The 20,803-nt window shown below is 43.2% G+C and overlaps 1 protein-coding gene across 2 annotated transcripts in view; it reads left to right on the top strand.

Annotated features, from left to right (window-relative positions):
- Nucleotides 1-20,803, top strand: part of PPP2R5E (protein phosphatase 2 regulatory subunit B'epsilon) — an 89,124-nt gene that overhangs the window by 32,578 nt on the left and 35,743 nt on the right. For both annotated transcript variants that reach the window (XM_083166891.1, XM_083166890.1), the window contains exon 3: nt 9,855-10,051. In XM_083166891.1, coding sequence (XP_083023017.1) covers nt 9,855-10,051 — 197 coding nt within the window. The remainder of the gene's footprint in view (nt 1-9,854; nt 10,052-20,803) is intronic.

Here is a 20,803-nt window from a genome sequence, read left to right as displayed (position 1 = left end):
GCCGTGGCTAATGTTGGCCATCTGATTGGCTACTGTCGAAAGATGCACTAATTTTGATGAAATGACTGCCCTTTACGTTGCTCACTGTAACATAGCACCCCTTCTGTTTCTCATGCTTCCAATGAAAATGCTTTTTACTTGAGATGTGCACATGGGTCTTGAAACCAAATCTACTCAGATGGCTGACATGGATTTATATGTATTGGCCATTCTTTTTATGGTAGATGGTTTTGCAGGGTTGTTGTGAGTTGTTAGTGATTACCAATAATGTATTTGGTAGATTGCTCTTTCTGAAGGGTGCAGACGGTGTAATGGTTAGCATTACTGCCTCCGCCAGCGCTGAGGTCAAGGGTTCGATTCACACCCAGTGTGGAGTTTGTATATTCTCCCCATGCTTGGGTGGGTTTCCTCCGGGTACTCCGGTTTCCTCCCACAATCCAAAAATATACTGATAGGCTAATTGGCTCCCAACAAAATTAACCCTAGAATTTCTCTAGGTGTGTGCAAATAGGTAGGGAATATAGAGTGTAAGATCCACTGGGGCAAGGACTGATGTGATGTTCAAATATTCTCTGTAAAGTGCTGCGGAATATGTCTGCGTGTAAACAACGTGTAATAAAATAAATACCTGCGTCTTGGGTGCCTGGCCATGCACTAATACACTACCAATCTAGTGGATTTGGCTTTATTGGGGTTGGTACTAATTAAGACCAGAGTAAGAGCTTGCATACCTAAAATCACTTTTTGCACAAACACGCGACCCTGCTATGGGCATTTTTCGGGTGTTTAGCTGGGGTCATGTACGCAGAGAAACATGGCATCGCTGACAGTCTGTGTGACCATAGACCCGATTGAGGAGTCTGTGTCCTGCGTTATTGCATCAGTATGTGTACACAGTTGCTGAAGACTTTGCGATCTGGCGAGCTTCTGTCTTCATTGCTGGGTGGCAGCTTCATAAATGGGAATTAGGCGGGAAGACACAAAATGGATGAAAAAAAATAAAAGCAGGAGAAAGTAGCCAGGTTAGGGAAAAATTAAACAAGTCCTATATGAGTGCCCCTAACCTTGCATGATTATGCGTTTGCGACTTTATACCAAACTGAACCAAACTGAACTAAAATGCTTGAGGCCAAAAATAGAAAAATAATTGTCACGAGCGTTTGCAGCATGGGAATCCCACAATGCTTCTCGCGGAGCAAAAAGGATGGGTATGTAAGAACACATCTGTATACAGTCATTTAAGGGGGTAGGTGCAAACACATGATGATAAAGGTGACTGTTGCCAGCACTAGCGAACTGCTTGTTGATGAGTGCCTTCTTCGTAGCTGGTACATATATTTTGCCTGCTTGTGGGTTACAACTTTTCTGTATTCTTTCTTGCACAAGATTGTATTTGTCTTATTTGGAAGCAAAACAAATGGTTAAAACCATGGCTTGTAGTATATGTTAGTGTTCATTCTAGCACCCGCTGTCTTTGAAAACCCATGCAGTTCCTCTTCCCTGCCTGGGGTGTCGCTGTCTGCTCTAGTGCTTCTAGCACAGTGTGGTCTGTATATCAGCACTGATATGCAAACCAGACTTGTGCTAGAAACACCACAGCAGACATTGACATCCCAGGCAGGGAAGAGGAACTGCATGGGTTTTTAAAGATAGCTGGTGCTAGAATGAACACTATATGTGACTATATACCGACTCGCACACAACGGCCCATAGTTGTCACTTGGCATACGCTCACAGGTCTGGTTTTGGTCTTTGCATCTACACTCTGCATTCTGCTTGTGCTTCCATAGCGTCTCCAGCTTTAGGAAGGTTCTGTTCTCAGTCTTTCTTCCTGATCAGAGTTCCTTCCTGCAGTTGTATTAATATATTCATTTGTCTTTGAAAAACTCCAAAGTCTGTTCCTATTCTGGTCTAGCTTCACTGGCAATAATTAAAGCTTGATCTGATTTAAGAAAGCTAGTGCAGTAGTAGAACTGCTACACGCCTATCTTTTACTGTTGGCTCCGAGTTTTCTCTCGGCTGCTTCTAGAAAGGTTTGCAAGAAGTTTAATTCTAAATAATATCCAAATTGCTTTTAGTATACATATTTTTTAAGGGTTTGTATGATGTGCTTTCCACATTCAGGGGTAGATGTATGAAGCAGTGATAAGGGTGGAGAAGTGATAAAGTGCCTGGTACTATATGACTGGCCAATCCGCTTCTGACTGTTAAGTTACAGGCTGGGTTTAAAAAGGGACAATTAGGAGATGATTGGCCGGTCATAAAGTACCAGGCACTTTATCACTTCTCCTCCCTTATCACTGCTTCATACATCTACATCAGGGGTGGGGGACCTCAGGCCCGGGGGCCGTGTGCAGCCCCTGTAGCCAGTCTGTGTGGTCCACCAACCTGCCCGGTGGCTTTGCCGGGAGTCAAGTACAGGGGAATTCTCGCAAGAGGCCGGTAGTTCTCATGAGATTACTCTTAATCAACAGCAGCCGGAGACTGTCGGTCATGTTCAGTGGCAGCCGCTGGAGCGTGGGACGACTGCAGCAGGACAATTTGTAAGAGAAATTTTTACGTATGGCCCCCGAAGGATTTTTTTCCCCATACAAACGGACCTTGGCACAAAAAAAGGTTCCCCACCCCTGATCTACACCATAGTTTGCTGTTACGGATCAATTGATCATTATCCACTTGTAAGCCGATTACAGCTTCAGCCTGTCCATTTCTTTTTAAGATTGGCCTCTGGCATTCCTTTGCATTTGTAGCTGGCCAAACCTTTCGGAACACTCCATTTTTTTATTTACAGCAGTGGTTCCCACACAGTGCGCAGTGCCACTCTCTGGGTCCCATGGATTGGTGGTCCAATGGTTCAAAATGTTCAATGTTAAACCAGTGCTATTGGTAGCAAATTTGGGGCAGAAACATGACCAGCCATTCCTACACTAATGTCGTTACAGTGTGTACACACAATCTGGCCTGACGGCATTCGTTCCGATGTTGCAGCAAATGCCCAGCGCAAAAGTGTGGACCCAGCTCTGAACTTGGGAATGCACAGAAAGGAAACAGCCAGCAATCTGAAAGATACCATAACCTGAAGCTTGCCAGTAGCTATGAAGACAGCGTTTTACTTGCCTGGCACAAACGGTGAAAATGCTGGTTAAATACATTTCAGATATAGAAGTGGGCATGTGACTTCAGTGTTTATTATCTACAGTCCTGTCCTCACCATTGTCTTTGTTTCTCAGTTTATTAGCATACTCTGCTCCTTATTCAGTCTCTGCTTTATATAAAAGCATTTATGTAAGCAAACCACTTTAATATAAACAAGTCCCTTTCTTACCTAACAAAGGAGCCTTTAATTTACTTTTAAATCTGCTCTAATTTCTATTATTATTTTTTTTTTTTATCATCCTAACTAGTTAACTGTATCCTACCCAGAATGCAGCAGTGTTTTTGCTGGCTAACCCAATATTTGGGACTCGTTGTTGCACTAATTCGTGACATCGCTGAGACTTTGGGCTTAATTCTGATCTGAGCTCAGTACAAATTTGTTTGGTAAATGGGCAAAACCATGTGCACTGCAGGTGGGGCAGATGTAACCTGTGCAGAGAGAGTTAGATTTGTGTGAGTTATTTTGTTTCTGTGCAGGGTAAATACTGGCTGCTTTATTTTTACACTGCAATTTAGATTTCCGTTTCAGCACACCCCACCCAAATGTAACTTTCTCTGCACATGTTGCATCTGCCCCACCTGCAGTGCACATGGTTTTGCCCATTTTACAAACAAATTTGTACTGAGCTCAGATCAGAATAAGGCCCTTTGTGGAAATAACTGGCCACTAATATCTTGTGATGTCACCGGTTCCAAGTGAATTCTTGGCTTAACCAACAAGACGCACTGCACCTCAGAGTTGTGAATCTGAGAAATTCGCTTTAACGCCTAATTAAATAATTAATGTTTAGTTAAATATTGCACCCAAAAAAAAAAATGAACAGTCACCGTGAGCAACACTGGCAATTTCCACACCTATTCCCTTGGCACTCAAAGGGTTAAGTAGCACTAAGCCCCATACATGCAGCAGGCTCGCTGTCATCCATTGTACTTCATTTCAGAGTTTCCCAAACTTCGTTATTACAGTCCAGGTTTTAAGGCTATCCATGCTTGAGCACAGGTGACCTCCAGTCAATTTGATTTAACCATTTGGACACTATTATGGATATTCTTAAAACCCAGATTGTAATGCCGGAGTTTGGGAAAGAAACTTTTACGCAATGGCCTAAAAGAAAAACTTTTTGAATCTGAAATGGCGACGAAGTACATATTTCCCTCTGTCAGGAAGGGGCGAAGGCTTGTTTTCTTGTTACACTTCATTGAAGCACACATTTCTCTTTATTTGCATCTGTTGTATTGTATGTTTGGCACTGCTTCTTCGTCTGAAGGAAATTAGGCATAGACTCCAATCGAACAGGGTTTCTAATCATTAAATTACTGTGGGAAGTGGTTATGATGTTGCATGACTTTATCATTTACAATCTCCAGAAACTCCTCTCCTAGATTGCATTATCCTTGTGTAGATTTTATTAAAAAATAACTGCGACAACAAATGTTTTAGTGCAATGCCCCTGTGGTACTATTTTCAGCGGTTACTGGGAGAATAAATCCTTGTTGAAATACGAGGGATAGTATAAAACCCTGAGAGGCAGTTTTAAACAAACACCCTTTCTATTTATATTCTAAAGTTGACATTAAGATGGACCATTTGCATGCTGCTGGATGAAATTCAGAACCATCCCATGTACCCATTTCAGAAACCTGCAAAGTGTGGCTATTAACCCCTTGAGTGGTGGGTTTTTCTGGGGGTGGACAAACCTACCAGGGCAGGTTTGTGCTGCCCCAGAAATACCCACAACATCACTTAGGGGCAGCCCCCCCCCCCCCCCTCCCCGTTGCTCACTGCCAGCCAGTGCAGTCCCGACTTCTCTCCCCAGGTTTCTCCTGCCGTTGCAGGCTCGGGAGGACTCAGGCACCCGAACTCCTGAGCCTCCCCGAACTTTGCAGAGCGGGGCCTGCGCACTGCAATGGCTACGGCAGCACTGAGCCCCTGGGTGGGGGAGTCGTCACTGGTCGGAGGTGACAACTTGGGGGTAGCGACAAGGGGGGTGGGCCCCTAGTGGTGGTGTGCCAGTCGTGCACAGCTGGAGGAGGCACCACTGGTGCACACCTATCAATCAGTGGCATGCCCGGAGAAATTTGATGCTGTAAAATACTTTTAATTATATTAAGTATAATTATTTTCTATATACTCTCCTTCTGCATCCACACACAGCTTCATTCTTATTTTGCATTGGTGAAAGCAGTGTTCTAGCTCATTAACAGCTCGGTAACTGATGCAAAACGGGTTCCTTTGAGTACAGATTTGACTTCAGGTTAAAAAAAAAAAGTCACATGATGCTAGGTCTGGGGGAGTATGAGGGTTTTCTAGCACTGCAATCTGTTTCTCAGCCAAAAATGACTTTGGAGAGCGCTCTGTGGGCTGGTGTGTTGTCCGGATGGAGAATGAAACCATTTTTTTTTTAGAACTCTGGCCTCTTTTTCTTTTGACTCTTTTTTTGGCCACTTGTTGTTAGCTGCATGCACACGTTAAAGTACTTGCAGCCCATTGCATTGTACATAGTTTTCTTCTAACTTGCAGTAGGATGGGTGTTGCCATGGGTGCAAAAGGTGGTGTCCTATTCTGATCTGTCTATATGGAAGAGCTGTCTGATCTCAAACCGATCTCCTGCACTAAGGTTAGGTCTAGTGTAAATGCTGGTTTTGGTGTAAAGGGGGGGTATTCAATCAATAAACAAATTTCCCCGGGTTATTCAATTCCCCGGGTTATTCAATTGCTGCTGTTTTCACCGCTATTTAAGGTATTTTTTGCAGGTGCCTTATATCATTTTCTTTCTTTTTTGTTCCAAAATTGTCACCGAAAAATCCGCCTATGTGAAATACCCCCTTTTAAGGCTGCTTCTGCGAACAGACTGGGAGCATTGTGGTTGCATAGATGCATCCAATTCAGATTACCGGCTGATGTTCTCGCGGACGTCTAATGGCAGAAAGCAGACTGAATTGTGCCACATTACCTGCCAATTAAAAGGCCAGATGGCGTTAACTTTTTTTCTAAACCTTCCCAGTGAGTATACCATAATAAATATATAAACCTGCGTTTATATTCAGCTCTGTCTCTGAAAACACCACTGCTTTGAAGGACTTGCTCCTATTAGCTGTTGCTACTAATCACATTTCTTCGATATCACTGTGTAGATGGTTGACATGCTGCAAAGACCTTAGTGACTGAGCAGTCCTTGCAGAGATCTCCATGGGCCGTGTGTGTAATTCAGAGGTGACTGTTGCTGCAGATCTGCCTTGCTGCCAGGATATGTCTTGTCTATTGTGCAAGACAGTGCCACACTTCCTTCCTCTAGGGCTGTGTTGTTGTTTTATTGAGCCACGTATGTACATTTGTAAATCTACCCCATACCTCGGTGTAGTAGTAGTAACAACATTTACTTTCATTATTTAAATCTAGTGAAAGGTGTTCATTGAATAAATAATAGCCGTTGCTGTACAAATATATGTTCCGTTTTATTCCGCTCCTTCTTTCTCGCTGATCAAGTGGATGTAGAAGGCCTGGTTATCCCTGTGTTGTCTTCACATACAGGAGCATCTACCGTTGCTAGAGGTCCCTGTGACCTGCTCTAATTCTGCACTGTCCACATTACTGGCTGGGGACCAATATGTCCTTTTCTTTCAGCATCCCCAAATATAGATCACTAGGTAAGCAGAGTGACCTCTTGCGGCTGGGATACCCTATTAAGGTCGACATGCATTGGGTCAACACCTGAAATAGGTCAGGCACAAATGTTACGTCGACAATGAGAAGGTTGACAGTCAAAAGGTCTTTTAGTGCTTTATATGCTGTGCGATGGGATGGGCGTGGGAGTGCGCATCACATTGCACAGCACTGTGTATGAGCACCTTATGCCCTGTCGACTTTCAGTGGTTGATACAATGCATGTCGACTTAAATTTGCTCAACCCAATGACCCATACACTTGCAGCTCAGGGTCTATAAGGGGACCACGGTTCTCAGACATTGGACCCCCCCCTGTGTAGTGTTACGACTTGAACTTTTCAATTGAACAATTGGATTTTATAGTGTTTGACCATGTTTTTAGTTCCAAGTTAAGCAGCATTTTCATGAGGATTGATGTTAATTTTAAACATTGCTGTCATTTTTATTTTATGCCCCCATATTGTCGCACTATAACTGCATTAAGAGAATTCCACATTCAAAGTAAATGTATATGTATTTAATTTACTGCATAGATGTTGATGTGTATGTATGTATATATGTATGTATGTATGTATGTATGTATATATATATATATATATATATATATATATATATATATATATATATATATATATATATATATATGCTATGGCACAGATATTGCTGTCTATGCCTTCGCTCTCTGCTTCCAGTGTCCCGGGTGGTCATGGGACTAATGATTCCTGCATATAGCGAGGATCATTGTCTGCTTCCTTCTCTGACGGACGCGTTAAACGCTCTCCTTTTTATTCCTCCTCGGACGAGTATTGATAGGCTTTCCAAGTTGCTAAGTAATTATTTGTAACAACAATGGAGCTGCTTTGTGTGCGTGATGATAATGTTATTTATTAACAAGGTGTAACTGGATCTGCCAGTCTGCATCAGCTTCACTTCTATTACTGATCACTTGAACACAGCCCCTGTGGAGGTCATTCAATAAATAATTCAGGCATCATAATACAATAGTTTTCATATTGGCAGCTTAGATCCCGCCCGGCGAGCTATTGCCATTCAGCAGGAAAACCAGTTAAGAGGTTTTTTTTACTTTTTTATGTCTTTTTGTATGTATTTATCCAGTGGGGTAGTAGGATTACTATTTTTTTCCCTTTAGTGATACAAATATGTAGACTGTGCAATAATGCCCTGCTCCTATCCCTTTCTAGGTTACGCAAGGGCTTCAAATATTGCAGTTGCCTTTCCCTTTAGTGTTATGATTTGATTGGCCGACATTGATGACCAGTGATCCACCAACAGAAAAACAGTTTAAAAAAAATAAATCCCTGATTCGCCGATCATTAGCTTATTATTTTTAGTCCAGATAGACGAATCGTAAGCTTCGAAAATGTTGATTTTTTTCCTTGATATTTTCCCCACACTCAGGCATTGGCAAAATAGTTGCCAAATGCCTTGGCCCCATTACTTATACTTAACATATATTGTTACCACTGGGACTTTAACAGCGTTCTGGTATTTGCTGTGCTGGGTAAGAGTACTGACAAATGAAGAAGTAAGTCGAAATCTAAATCCCCATACACACCTCTAAGCCAAATTGTGAACAATAACGTCTAGTGTTAACACTCAAAACTGTTACCTATGATTCCCTCTCATTGTTAACGATGATTGACATCTTCCAAACATTCAGGTCAATTTGGCTAAATACATCTTTAGCGAGTCCCGGGGACATCACTTAACGGTATTGGTGGCCTATATCGATCAGTGTGAACACTCAGTATCGTCCACCCGCAGCCAATATGGTTAACTAGTATGTATGGGCCTTCTCAGACACTCCAGTATTGCATCAGAAGAAGCAAGAGGTCAGGTCTGCTGAGATGAATCAATATCGAGTGTTCAGGCATGGACCATACACAAATTATCTAAGATACATGCCCCCATATAACTTTAACCTATAACTGTAAATGAGAAGTTACTGTATGGATGAGTAGATTACACTTGTTGGCACAAACAGGCCCAATAATGAGTTTTGAGATTTGTGAGCCTGGTCAGCAGCGGTTCCACGTTCAAGTAGATACCTAGTGGCGATAACCTACATAACTAACTGTAACATTGGATGCAAGTGCTCTGGATGGTTGTGCAGATGGTTGCCTTGCTTATCAGTAGAGGGGACCTATTTTACATACGTATAGGTTAGGACAACACATTGGTTGCTTCCATACTCTAAGCAATAAATGTATGTAGCGGATCTGGAATGTGTTTTTGTCAGAATGTAATATGCGCTCGCATATTGCCTTCCATTAAGTATGAATGCCTTTGTTTCAATATAATCAATGACACTATGGACAAGTTTATGTTGTGTGTTTGTGTGTGCGTGTGTTTTATTTTGTGTAAATAATTGTTTATCATTGCATGTTATAGTTGTGTTGACAATCACAGCGTTGCCGGTTAATATATAAAATATAGACTTCATAATGTCAACAGGTATTGTGGGGGTGATTCTTGTTGGTTTGAAAAAGCAAACTCCTTCTTTAATGGACAAAATCATGTGCACTGCAGCTGGGGCAGATGTTACATTTTGGTGGGGCATGATCAAACTGAAATCTAAATTGCAGCGTAAGAATAAAGCAGCCATTATTTACCCTGCACAGAAACAAAATAACTCACCCAAATGTAACTCTCTGCACCAGTTACATCTGCCCCTCCTGCAGTGCTGCATGCTTTTAGACCCAGTAATTTGCTATATTACACATGGTTTTTGTCTGTGTGGGAGGGTTAACCGGGATCTTAAACTCCGGGTCTCCACCGCTGGTCATTTGCAGGGTCAGAGACCCAGAGTTTAAGATCTGATTGACCCTTGTATTTCATGAAATTCCTGGGTGGAACTGCTTCACCCGGGAATTTCCTTTTCTGTGTAAACAGGGTATTCATTTTATATAAACTTTTGGAAAGTTCATAAAATAATCCGCTAGTTTCTTTTTAATGCCATAGCTGCACATTGGTCTCAAATTCTCTTTGGTATTTTTTTTTTTCCATTCCAGACGTCCCAACCTCAGAGCAGCCTGAACTGTTCCTCAAGAAGCTTCAGCAGTGCTGTGTCATTTTTGATTTCATGGATACACTGTCTGATCTAAAAATGAAAGAATACAAGCGCTCTACTCTGAACGAGTTGGTGGACTACATCACAATAAGCAGAGGCTGCCTCACTGAACAGACCTACCCTGAAGTAGTAAGAATGGTGAGTTCCCCATAACTGGCATCACTCTTAGTGGTGTTGTGGTTCCGTCTTGTCCATGCAGTCTTTATCCTCTTGGTTTTACTAGTAATTAGAAAAAAAAACATCAGGGAAGTCCGCATACTTCCTATTTGGTGTGCGACGTTCATATCCAAGTGTTAACCGCTGCAGTGTTCCAGTGCTCCATTAATTACTGTAAATAGACACGCAGTGAAGTCAGTTATCAACCTCGTACGGATTGATGAATTAGTGCTAGACGTTGGAAGGGACAGACCCTTAAGAGTGTCTGCGTGTCCGCCATTTAATTCATCATATATTTTATGTTAATAAAAATTGTTTGCTTATGGACAAAACCATGTGCACTGCAGGTGGGGCTGATGTAACATGAGCAGAGAGTTAGTTTGAAGTACACACCCCACTCAAATCTGATATCTATATTGCAGTTTAAAAATAAAGCAACCAGTATTTACCCTGCACAGAAACAAAATAACTCGTCAACATCTAACTCTCTCTGTACTTTACATCTGCTCCACCTGCAGTGCGCATGGTTTTGTGCATTATCAAACCAAACCCCGTTGTATTAGCCTAAGTACAGATGTGCAGGTTTGCTTAGTCTTTTATGTAATTGTGCTGTTGCGTGTTGATTATAATTTGTTATTTATGGCAGTTTCTATTTCTTTTTGAGGCCTTCATTTTTTCATAGCCATAATTTGTCTTATTTTTCCTTTTCTCTCCTTTTTTTTGAATTATTTAACCTCTTCAAGAATATTATCATGAAATTAATAAAAAAAAAAGTAATTTAAATATGATAATAAAAAAAAATTCTCTGTAAAATTAGAAATTTGTCTCTGAAGAGGTTAAAAAAAAATCTGTACTTTTAGCTTTACGTCAAGAAAAAATATTTGCTCTTTCAGAAATTCTATCATTTACTAAGACTCAAATTTTGCTCATCTCTATTAAAGCAATGAAAATCATACTTTTCAGTTGAGTTTATTTATGTGCTGACGTTCTTGTGTCTGTTTCAAAGTGTTTCTATTGTTGCTCGTTGAGTGCTGCCTTCTTTAATTTCCCTTTTAAGGGGGTATTCAATCTGAGGGTCACGGCGGTCGAGCTTGCTCGACCGCCGTGACCCTGTCCCGTTGTTGGTCAGCTAGACCGAGAACATGCAGACGAGATTCAATGTCCCGCCTACCGGGGAGCGAAAAGGGGGCGTGGCCATGAGTTGTGGCCGGGAAGAGGCGAGCTGCAGCCGCAGCTCGTTTCTTCCCGGCCATTCTCCGCAGAACCAGCCCGACAGCTAGTGCTGTCGGGCTGGTTCTGCCGACAAACCCTACTCAATGCTGTCGGGGAAGACAGCATTGAATAGGGCCCGGCGAGCATCTCCCCAACGGGAGATGCTCGCCAGGGATTGAATATCCCCCTAAATCTGAAATGTTGGAGGAAATTTTTTAAATTTTGCGTTGATCGATATTATGTGCTGCACATAATATGAATCGCATTGCATGTGGTTTTTAACCACATATGATTTTTCAGATTCTGCCACCCGCCAGCCCTCTTCCAGCACCCGAGGTGGCATGAGACATTGGGTGCTGTAATCGCATCCGATTGCACAAGTGTATGGGAAATCATAAGCCTTTGTAAATGAAGCACCCAAGCTCTTGTGGTAAAGAATGATGGTTACATGTACACAACAATCAGAGGAACGTATAGGACATAATGTGCCATTGTATTATATATTTTTTTATTTATTTTTTTACAGCCAGTTGTAAAAACTGTGGTAGAAGTTAATGTTCGCAGACACTGCGTTTTATAAATTTTTATTGAGAGATTGTATCACACAACTTTTCACTTAATCCTTTGTACACTTAAAACATTGAATAGAAACTATATACAAAGTTGAGTCACAGTATTATGAGCACAAGCTAATAGCCAGAATAACTGCAACTAACTGCTGCTAAAGATTACATAATAAAGTGCTGGTATGTTGGTGCAGGTAAGTGGAGCCATGCTCCTTCGTCATGTTCATCCTATAGCTGCTGGAGGTTACACGGCGGAAGATCCATAGAGTGAACATGATGAATGAGGTGGTTGCACAGGTGCTCAAATGGTTTAAGGCCAGGGAAGTACCTGGAAGTCTTGGTAGTGCTCATCGAAACACTGTCGGCCATGTGAGATGTCCTGTTGTCTTGCTGGAAGATCCCATCCGTGATCTACAAGGATTGATTTATAAACAAATCGGTCGATAGTGCCTTCCTTGTGGAGGAATGGGCCCAGAGAATCCTGCGAAAACATTCCCCAGAGTCACGCCAAAGTCCATCCGCTCGATGAAGCAGAAAGTGTGACTCATTGGAGAAGGCAATCTCCCTTAACCAGCAGAGGTCCAATTAGGATACTGTCGTGCAAATTTTCTGTCAATGCACCTTCATTAGCATCGGTGCAGTGATGATCCGTTTGCTTCAGAGCCCCATATGTAGCAGTGGGGCAGATGTATTAAGCCTGTAGAAAAGATAAACTGGTGGTAAAATGAAAGGCGATAATACGCCAGCCAATCAACGTACAGATATCATTTTCAAACACAGTTCATTGTCTCCAGTTTATCTCTTCTCCAGGCTTAAAATATCTGCCCCAGTGTGTGTTAAACTATTTTAGACACGTGTCTGGTAGCTACTAGGTCAGGTGTGTCCAAACTGTGGCCCTCCAGCTGTTGTGAAACTACACATCCCAGCATGCCTTGCCATAGTGTTAGCATTCCCTAATGGCAAAACTGTGGCAAGGCATGATGGGACTAGTAGTTTCACAACAGCTGGAGGGCCATAGTTTGGACATGCCTGTACTAGGTTCATTTTGATGGTAGCGCATCAGTCAGCCCCTCACACACACACCTTTTGTAGCAGTTGTTCACATATCACATCAATAGCTTGTGGTGCTCAACAGTTTCCACTTGGTGATTGACGGTGGTGCCATTTGTCCAGTCATAATGCACCTTCACCACAGAAGCACAAGAATAGTTCACAAACTGCGCTGTTTCAGCAATACTGACACACTTGGCAGATGATCATCCCTTTTTGGAACTCTTATAAATAGCCTGTTTTACCCACAACAGCAACTAGTGATATGTGTGCAGATGGCCTACCCTATCGCATATCTTTATATATCTACCAAGCCAGCGCACAACACGTGACATTACTTTATGGGATAAGTCAAATGTTGGAGATGGTCATAATAATGTGACTGGACACTTATATCTGCATATTGTATTTCTGTTTAATGCCCACTGGTGGCTTGAAGTGGAAGGGATGTCATATGCTAAGATGGCGGTTTGCTGCAATCTCAATGCGTATAAATGATTCCCTAACCCATGTGGAGTGAAAGTAATGGCGGTGTGTTTCACCGTCATTTTAAGACACCTTTAGTCTTTTTCAACGTTTTAAACATATCTAAAATGGTACACAGCTAATTATTTGCCCATTTTTAGATATCAGTGTAACTGCATATATTCGTCTTGCATTTGTGTATTTTTAGTATTCTGGATACAGAATGTAAGGTCAACATGTGCTGATTGGTGTGTACTTTATATTTGCTAGTTTTGGAGGTATAAATCTAGCTCACTTGCTTTATTCCCCTGATAAAGTCTTAAAAATAGATGAGATGCGTCAGTGAATTTGTATGTCACCTTTGCATCAAAACTCATTTTGAACACACTCCTACATGCATACATACGTAGCTGAGAAGCGTCACATCCAAGATACAGCTAAAATGTTGTGTGAGGCGCAAAAAGAACTAGGCGCCATTAATGCCCGTAACTCAGCCATGGCAGTGTCAGCTCATAGGGCCTTATGGTTGCGGCAGTGGGTTGCTGATGCGGACTCAAAGCGCAGTGTGGAGAATCTTCCCTTCACGGGGGAAGAGATTATTTGAGAGTGAATTAGACAACTTAATCTCAGGCCGGCAAGTCCACCTTATTCCAGTCTGCTTCCACACCGGTAAGACGCCCCTTTTCAGGGAATACCCAGCAGTCCTTTCGGTCCTCCAGGTATTGACCTAAGGCCAGGGGCTGCTCAAACACTAACAGAGGTGCTTGTGGTAAACCCAGGAGAGCAGTGACTTCTTCCACTCGTGACCATAGCACAAGTACAGTTGCGCCCAAGCCCTCAGCATGACGGGCTCCTCCCACCTCAAGACATACTCGCGGTGGGGGGCTCGGCTGAAATATTTCAGCCACGTGTGGGATGCATCAACCCTCGACCCTTGGGTCGGGGATATTATTTCACACGGTTACAAGCTGGAGTTCAAAAGACTGCCCCCTCACAAGTTTTTCAGGTCAGGGCTCCCAGCAGCTGCGGAGGATCGCAGGATTCTCATGCAGGCAGTGCAAAAATTGGTACATGCCCAGGTAATCATACCTGTACCGGCACTGGAAAGGGGCCAGGGATATTTCTCCAACCTATTCGTAGTACCGAAGCCGGACGGCTCGGTCAGACCGATCCTCAATTTAAAATCCTTGAAACCTTATCTTCGGGTCTTCAAATTCCGAATGAAATCCTTAAGGGCGGTCATTGCGGGGTTGGAGGAGGAAGAATTCCTGGCGTTGTGATGGATGCCTACCTTCACGTACCGGTGTGGGGAACACACCAGGCATATTTAAGGTTTGTCATACTGGACGAGCAGTTCCAGTTTCAGGCCCTACCCTTTGGCCTGTCCACCGCTCCAGGCGTCTTCACCAAGGGGATGAAGTTCCTTCTGAGGAACATGTGGATAAATATAATTCCATACCTGGACGACCTGCTCCTAAAAGTGAAGTCAGAGACAAGTCTACTTGGAGCGATAGAAACCACCAGACGCGTACTATCAGACCACGGGTGGATATTGAACATACCCAAGTCCTCTCTAGTGCCGACCTAGCGTCTCCAATTCTTGGGGATGATATTGGATACGGTGGAGAGGAGGGTGTTTCTCCCGGAGGACAAAGTAACCGCACTCCAACAGCTGCTGTTGGAAGTGCTGACCCCAGAGAAGGTGTCAGTTTACCTATGCATCAGGTTGATGGGGAAAAATGGTTGCCTCATTCGAGGCAATTCAGTTTGGGAGATTCCTCTCCAGAGTGTTCCAATGGGACCTGTTGAGCAAGTGGTCCGGATCACACGTCCACATGCACAGGTTAATCCACCTGTCAGCTCGGGCGAGACAGTCTCTACAGTGTTGGCTCCACTATCCAAACCTCCTTGCGGGACGGAGATTCGGAATCCAGGACTGGATCCTATTGAGAACGGAAGCCAGTCTCCAAGGCACAAGGAGTGCAGTTTCAAGAGAAATGGTCACCCTTGGAAACTCAGCTTCACATCAACAACTTAGAGCTGAGAGCGGTCTATTACGCTCTATTGCAGGCTCATTCCCTCCTGGAACATCGTACGATTCAGGTCCAGTCGGACAATGCAATGACAGTTGCGTATATAAACCGGCAAGGAGGGACAAAGAGCGGGGCCTGCATGAGAGAAGTCACAAAGATTCTTGCCTGGGCAGAGCTTCATTCTGTGGCAATATCTGCTATCTTTATTCCCGGGGGGGACAACTGGGAAGCGGACTTTTAGTCACCACGTCCTACACCCCGGGGAATGGGGGTTACATCCCCAGATTTTTGAAAGCATTGTAGATCTGTGGGGAGTGTCGCAGATAGACCTGTTGGCCTCCAGAGTCAACAAGAAGGTCGACCAGTATTGTTCGAGGACAAGAGATCCTCAGGCAGAGGCGGTGGATGCTCTGACCACAACATGGTCGTACGATCTGTTGTACCTGTTCCCTCCCCTCCCGCTGTTGGAAAGAGTATTAAAAATAATCCAAAGCCAAAGGGTGGAGGCGATTCTGATAGCCCCAGACTTGCCTCGAAGGGTGTGGTACGCAAGTCTGCTAAACTTGCTAGTGGAAGACCCGTGGCGACTGCCTCTCAGAAGGGATCTTCTGTTTCAAGGCCCCTTCGTCTACCACGACTTAGGGCAGCTTCGTTTGATGGCCTGGAAGTTGAGCTGCAGATCTTAGCTCAAAACATAGAAACATAGAAATATAGAATTTGACGGCAGATAAGAACCAATTGGCCCATCTAATCTGCCCCTTTTTTAAACATGTTACCTCAAACCATATTTGATCCTTATTTTTTTGTAAGGATATCAATATGCTTATCCCAAGCAGTTTTAAATTGTACTACTGTATTTGCGTCTACCACCTCTGATTTTAGGTTATTCCACTTATCTACTACTCTTTCTGTGAAGTAATTCTTCCTCACATTTCCCCTGAATCTTCCTCCCTCTAGTTTCAGTGCATGTCCTCGTGTTCTGTTGCTCCTTTTCCTGTGAAGAATGTCTCCCACCTGTACCTTGTTAAAACCCTTGATATATTTGAAAGTTTCTATCATGTCCCCGCTTTCCCTTCTCTGCTCTAAAGTATACATATTAAGATCTTTTAGTCTTTCCTGGTATGTTTTGTGATGTAGGCCATGCACCATTTTAGTTGCCCTTCTTTGTACAGTCTCTAATGTATTTATATCCTTCTGGAGATATGGCCTCCAGAACTGAACACAATACTCTAGGTGAGGCCGTGCCAATGACCTATACAGTGGCATTATTACTTCTTTCTTTCTACTGCTGATACCTCTCCCTATGCAACCAAGCATCTGACTTGCCTTCTTCATTGCTTTGTTACATTGCCTACCTGCCTTTAAGTCCCCTGAAATAGAAACACATAGATTCCGCTCTTCCTCAGTAGTTTCCATTATAGTGCCATTTATACTATATTTAGTCTTTGGATTTCTGAAACCCAAGTGCATGATTTTGCATTTTTTGACCATTCCTCTAATCTACCTAGATCCTCAATCATTTGTTTTACCCCTCCTGGTGTGTCTACCCTGTTGCATACCTTTGTGTCATCTGCAAAAAGGCACATTTTACCCTCAATTCCATTTGCAATATCACCAATAAAGATATTAAAAAGCACCGGTCCAAGTACAGATCCCTGGGGTACTCCACTTGTAACCTTTCCCTCCTTTGACTGTACTCCATTTACTACAACTCTCTGTTTTCTGTCCTGCAACCACGCTCTTATCCATTCAACTATCTTAGAATCCAATCCCAAGCTTTCAAGTTTATTTAACAGTCTGCAATGTGGGACAGTGTCAAAAGCTTTACTAAAGTCTAGATAAGCTACATCTACAGTCCCACCTTGATCTATTACTTTAGTCACCCAGTCAAAAAAGTGAATAAGATTTGTTTGACATGATCTTCCCCCAGTAAACCCATACTGTTTTGGATCCTGTAAATTGCTGGTTTTGAGATATTCTACAACTCTTTGTTTTAAGAGTGTTTCCATCAATTTCCCTACTACTGATGTAAGACTCACTGGTCGATAGTTGCTTACCTCCCTCTTCCTTGCTTCCACTTTTGTGCAGTGGGACTACATTCGCTGTTTTCCAGTCCTCTGGGATTACTCCAGTAGCTATTGACTGGTTGAATAATTCTGTTATTTGTTTTACCAGATCCCCTTTAAGCTCTTTTAGTATCCTTGGATGTATCCCATCTGGCCCCATTGATTTATCCACTTTCAGTTTTGAGAGTTCTGTGAGGACTTTCTCCTCTGTAAATGTACTTGTCTCTCCCTCAGTTTTCTGACTATACTTGCAACTTAACTGTGGCCCCATCCCCTCTCTTTCAGCAGTGAATACTGAGCAGAAATAATTATTAATATTATCTGCTCTTACATTGTCCCCCTCAAGAAAACTTCCACTCTCTGTCTTCAGTCTAATTATTCCACTTTTTGTTTTTCTCCTTTCACTTATATACCTAAAAAAGTTTCCCCCCCTTTACCCACTGACTGGGCCATTTTCTCTTCAGCCTGTGCTTTTGCACATCTGATTACCTTCTTAGCCTCCTTCTGTCTAACAGAAACAGGGGTTTCATTCTTCGGTCATTGCTACAATGACCCAGGCCAGGAAGTCTGTGACCGCGTCGCACTATCACAAGATTTGGCGTAGATACGTGGCATGGTGTGAAAAGTTGAATTTTCCACCAGCGGATTTCAAACTGGAACGGTTTCTGCATTTTTTGCAGATGGGCCTACACTTGGGCCTCCGTCTGGGGTCCTTAAAAGTTCAAGTGTCTGCCCTTTCTATTTTCTTCCAGAAGTTGGCTGCATTTCCAGAAGTCCAGATGTTCTTACAAGGAGTCCTGTGTATATAGCCCCCCGTTTGTGCCTCCAACTGCACCTTGTGACCTGGAAGTGGTTTCTTAAGTCGTCGTGGTTTGAACCTTTGGATTCCACAGAGTTGAAGTACCTCACCTGGAAGACGGTGACGTTGTTGGCTCAGACTTCGGTTAGGAGGGTGTCTGAGCTGAGCGCTCTTTCTTGTAAGAGCCGCTTTCTGAGATTTCATCAGGATAGGGCGGAACTCCAGACAGCAGTACCTGCCAAAAGTTGCATTTCATTTGAACCAGCTGATTGTGGTGTCTTCCAGCTTAGGGCATCATGGTATCCCTGAATCCTTAACTGTGGTCAGGACTCTTCGGACTTACATCAAGAGGACTGCCTGTGTTCGTAAGACAGAGTGTCTCTTTTTGCTTTATGACGCACAAAAGAGAGGCTGCCCAGCTTCCAAGCAATCAATTGCTTGGTGGATACGCTCCACCATACAGCAGGCCTATGCGGCAACACAATTGTCGGTGTAAGCTTCTGTGAGAGATCACTCCACAAGAGCAGTGGGCGCATCCTGGGTGGCTGCTCGGGGTGTTTCAGCATTGCAGCTATTTACAGCTGTTACTTGGTCGGGTCAACATACTTTTGTCAAATTTCACAAGTTTGACGCGTTGGCCAAGGAGGATACCCAGTTTGTGCAGGCGGTGTTGCGACAGGCTCCGCACGCTCCCGCCCCTTCTGGAAGCTTTGGGACATCCCCAATGTATTGAGACCTCAGTATCCCATATGAATGATAGTGAAAATAGGATTTTAATACCTACCGGTAAATCCTTTTCACAGAGTTTATATGGTATACTGAGTACCAACCTCAGTGTGGTTGAAGAAATTTATGTGCCTGTCTCCTGTCAGATGACCTCTATTTCCCAATGTTATGAGACCTTAGTATCACATATGAACTCCGTGAAAAGGATTTACCGGTAGGTATTAAAATCCTATTCTTGCAAGCCGCAGCATCAGCCTCCTTGTGCTCACCATCCTGCAGTGGGTGGTTCCAGTCCCAGTGCACCCAGTGTGAGTGACAGTGTGCCTTGTCAGTTGTTAGCACACCCTTTAGTTAGTGTGTCCTGCACTGCTGAGGGAAGTGTGACCGTGCGCCCCAGTGATGAGTCAGAGCCCAGCAGTGTTAATAGAGAAGGACGGTGATATTAGACACAGCACGGGAGGGAGCTGTCAATCACCGCCAGAGTTCCCTGTACATAGCACCGCAGTGCTAGCCCTGCTGTCTGCCCTCAAAGACCCACAGCTTCCAGCCTGCACTGCTGTGCAGACTTTTGCCTGAGAGACCTCCATCATCCTCCATTACTCCATCCCTGGATCGATAAGTAGCTACACCATACACCTGTGTACACCTGCCTGTGAAATTATATCTGCTATACTGCATATCTGCAAGTTAACCCTTTCAGGACCTCTGTGATCATTACTATTAATAAACCATATTCCTGGTTAAGCTTCCAAAAACGTGTCGTCTAACACCACCACAAGCACCGCTATATACTCTGCCAACATAACCTTCATTAGTGCTGCTGGTTTTCAGTAGGTGAAGTTGTTTATTTCCATTGCCCCTGGATAGAGCTGAGCTGTGCTCTGTGCACCGGATACACGTGTAGCCATGGAGGAGTTATGTGTATATCAAATAAACAAGCTTACTATTGGTGATCTATAGAGCACATTTTGAGAAACCCTGAAGGCAGCCAGAGAGGAAACAAGTAGCCTGACTAATCTAATGGGGTTTCCAGTTTCATCAAATGGGACATGAAGCCTTTTTTATTAACGTGTAGGATGGTAATCTATTCAATAGAGCATATGGGTTTGTATCATGCTATTATCCTATCATGATACTACAATTAACGGCTATTAAAAGCCAGTACATGTATAATTAAATAGTGGTTTCCCGTTAACCCTCTGCCATAGTTTGTGTTTTGCATTGTGTCAGAGGATCCCAGTCCGTGTTTGGCACTAAAACCACTTGATTACAGCCATGTATGTTAATGATGTCCCATGATTAATCTACAAGTAAGGACTCACTGCTGTTATGAGCTGCAGGATCCTTCTTGATTGCTGCCTGTTGATCGTCCGGTATATTCTGTACTATTTATATCCACAGTTGCACAGAAAGTTATCGTTTTTTTAACTTGTGCTTGTGCTTTGTGGATGTTTCTTATAATGTATGGGATGGAATATATGGTCATGCATAAACCCTGTCACCTGTATACATTGCAGTTAGTATCATTTACATAACTGCATGTGTGCCAAGAAATTCCTTTCTATGGATGTTGTACTTGAGGCTGCAGATAAGGGGTCTACAGACCTCATGCAGATGGGGCTTTTAGTAGAGAATATGGGTTAATGTACTGGAAGCTTCCATGCAGAAGGAATTCTAGTGCCTAATAAACAGCAATGTGTACAAAAACTTCAAAACGAAATCTTGCTTTCCATTTCATTGCTTTCTATACAGCGCGATGACCTGTAATATTTTGAAAATGATTGATTTAATTTCTAATATCCCACAGAGTGTCATGG

The sequence above is a fragment of the Crinia signifera genome, chromosome 12, assembly GCF_055691185.1.
Source record: "Crinia signifera chromosome 12, ASM5569118v1, whole genome shotgun sequence".
Lineage (NCBI taxonomy): Eukaryota > Metazoa > Chordata > Amphibia > Anura > Myobatrachidae > Crinia > Crinia signifera.
Note: the sequence above shows the minus strand (reverse complement) of the source record. Positions and strands in the feature narration are given on the sequence as shown.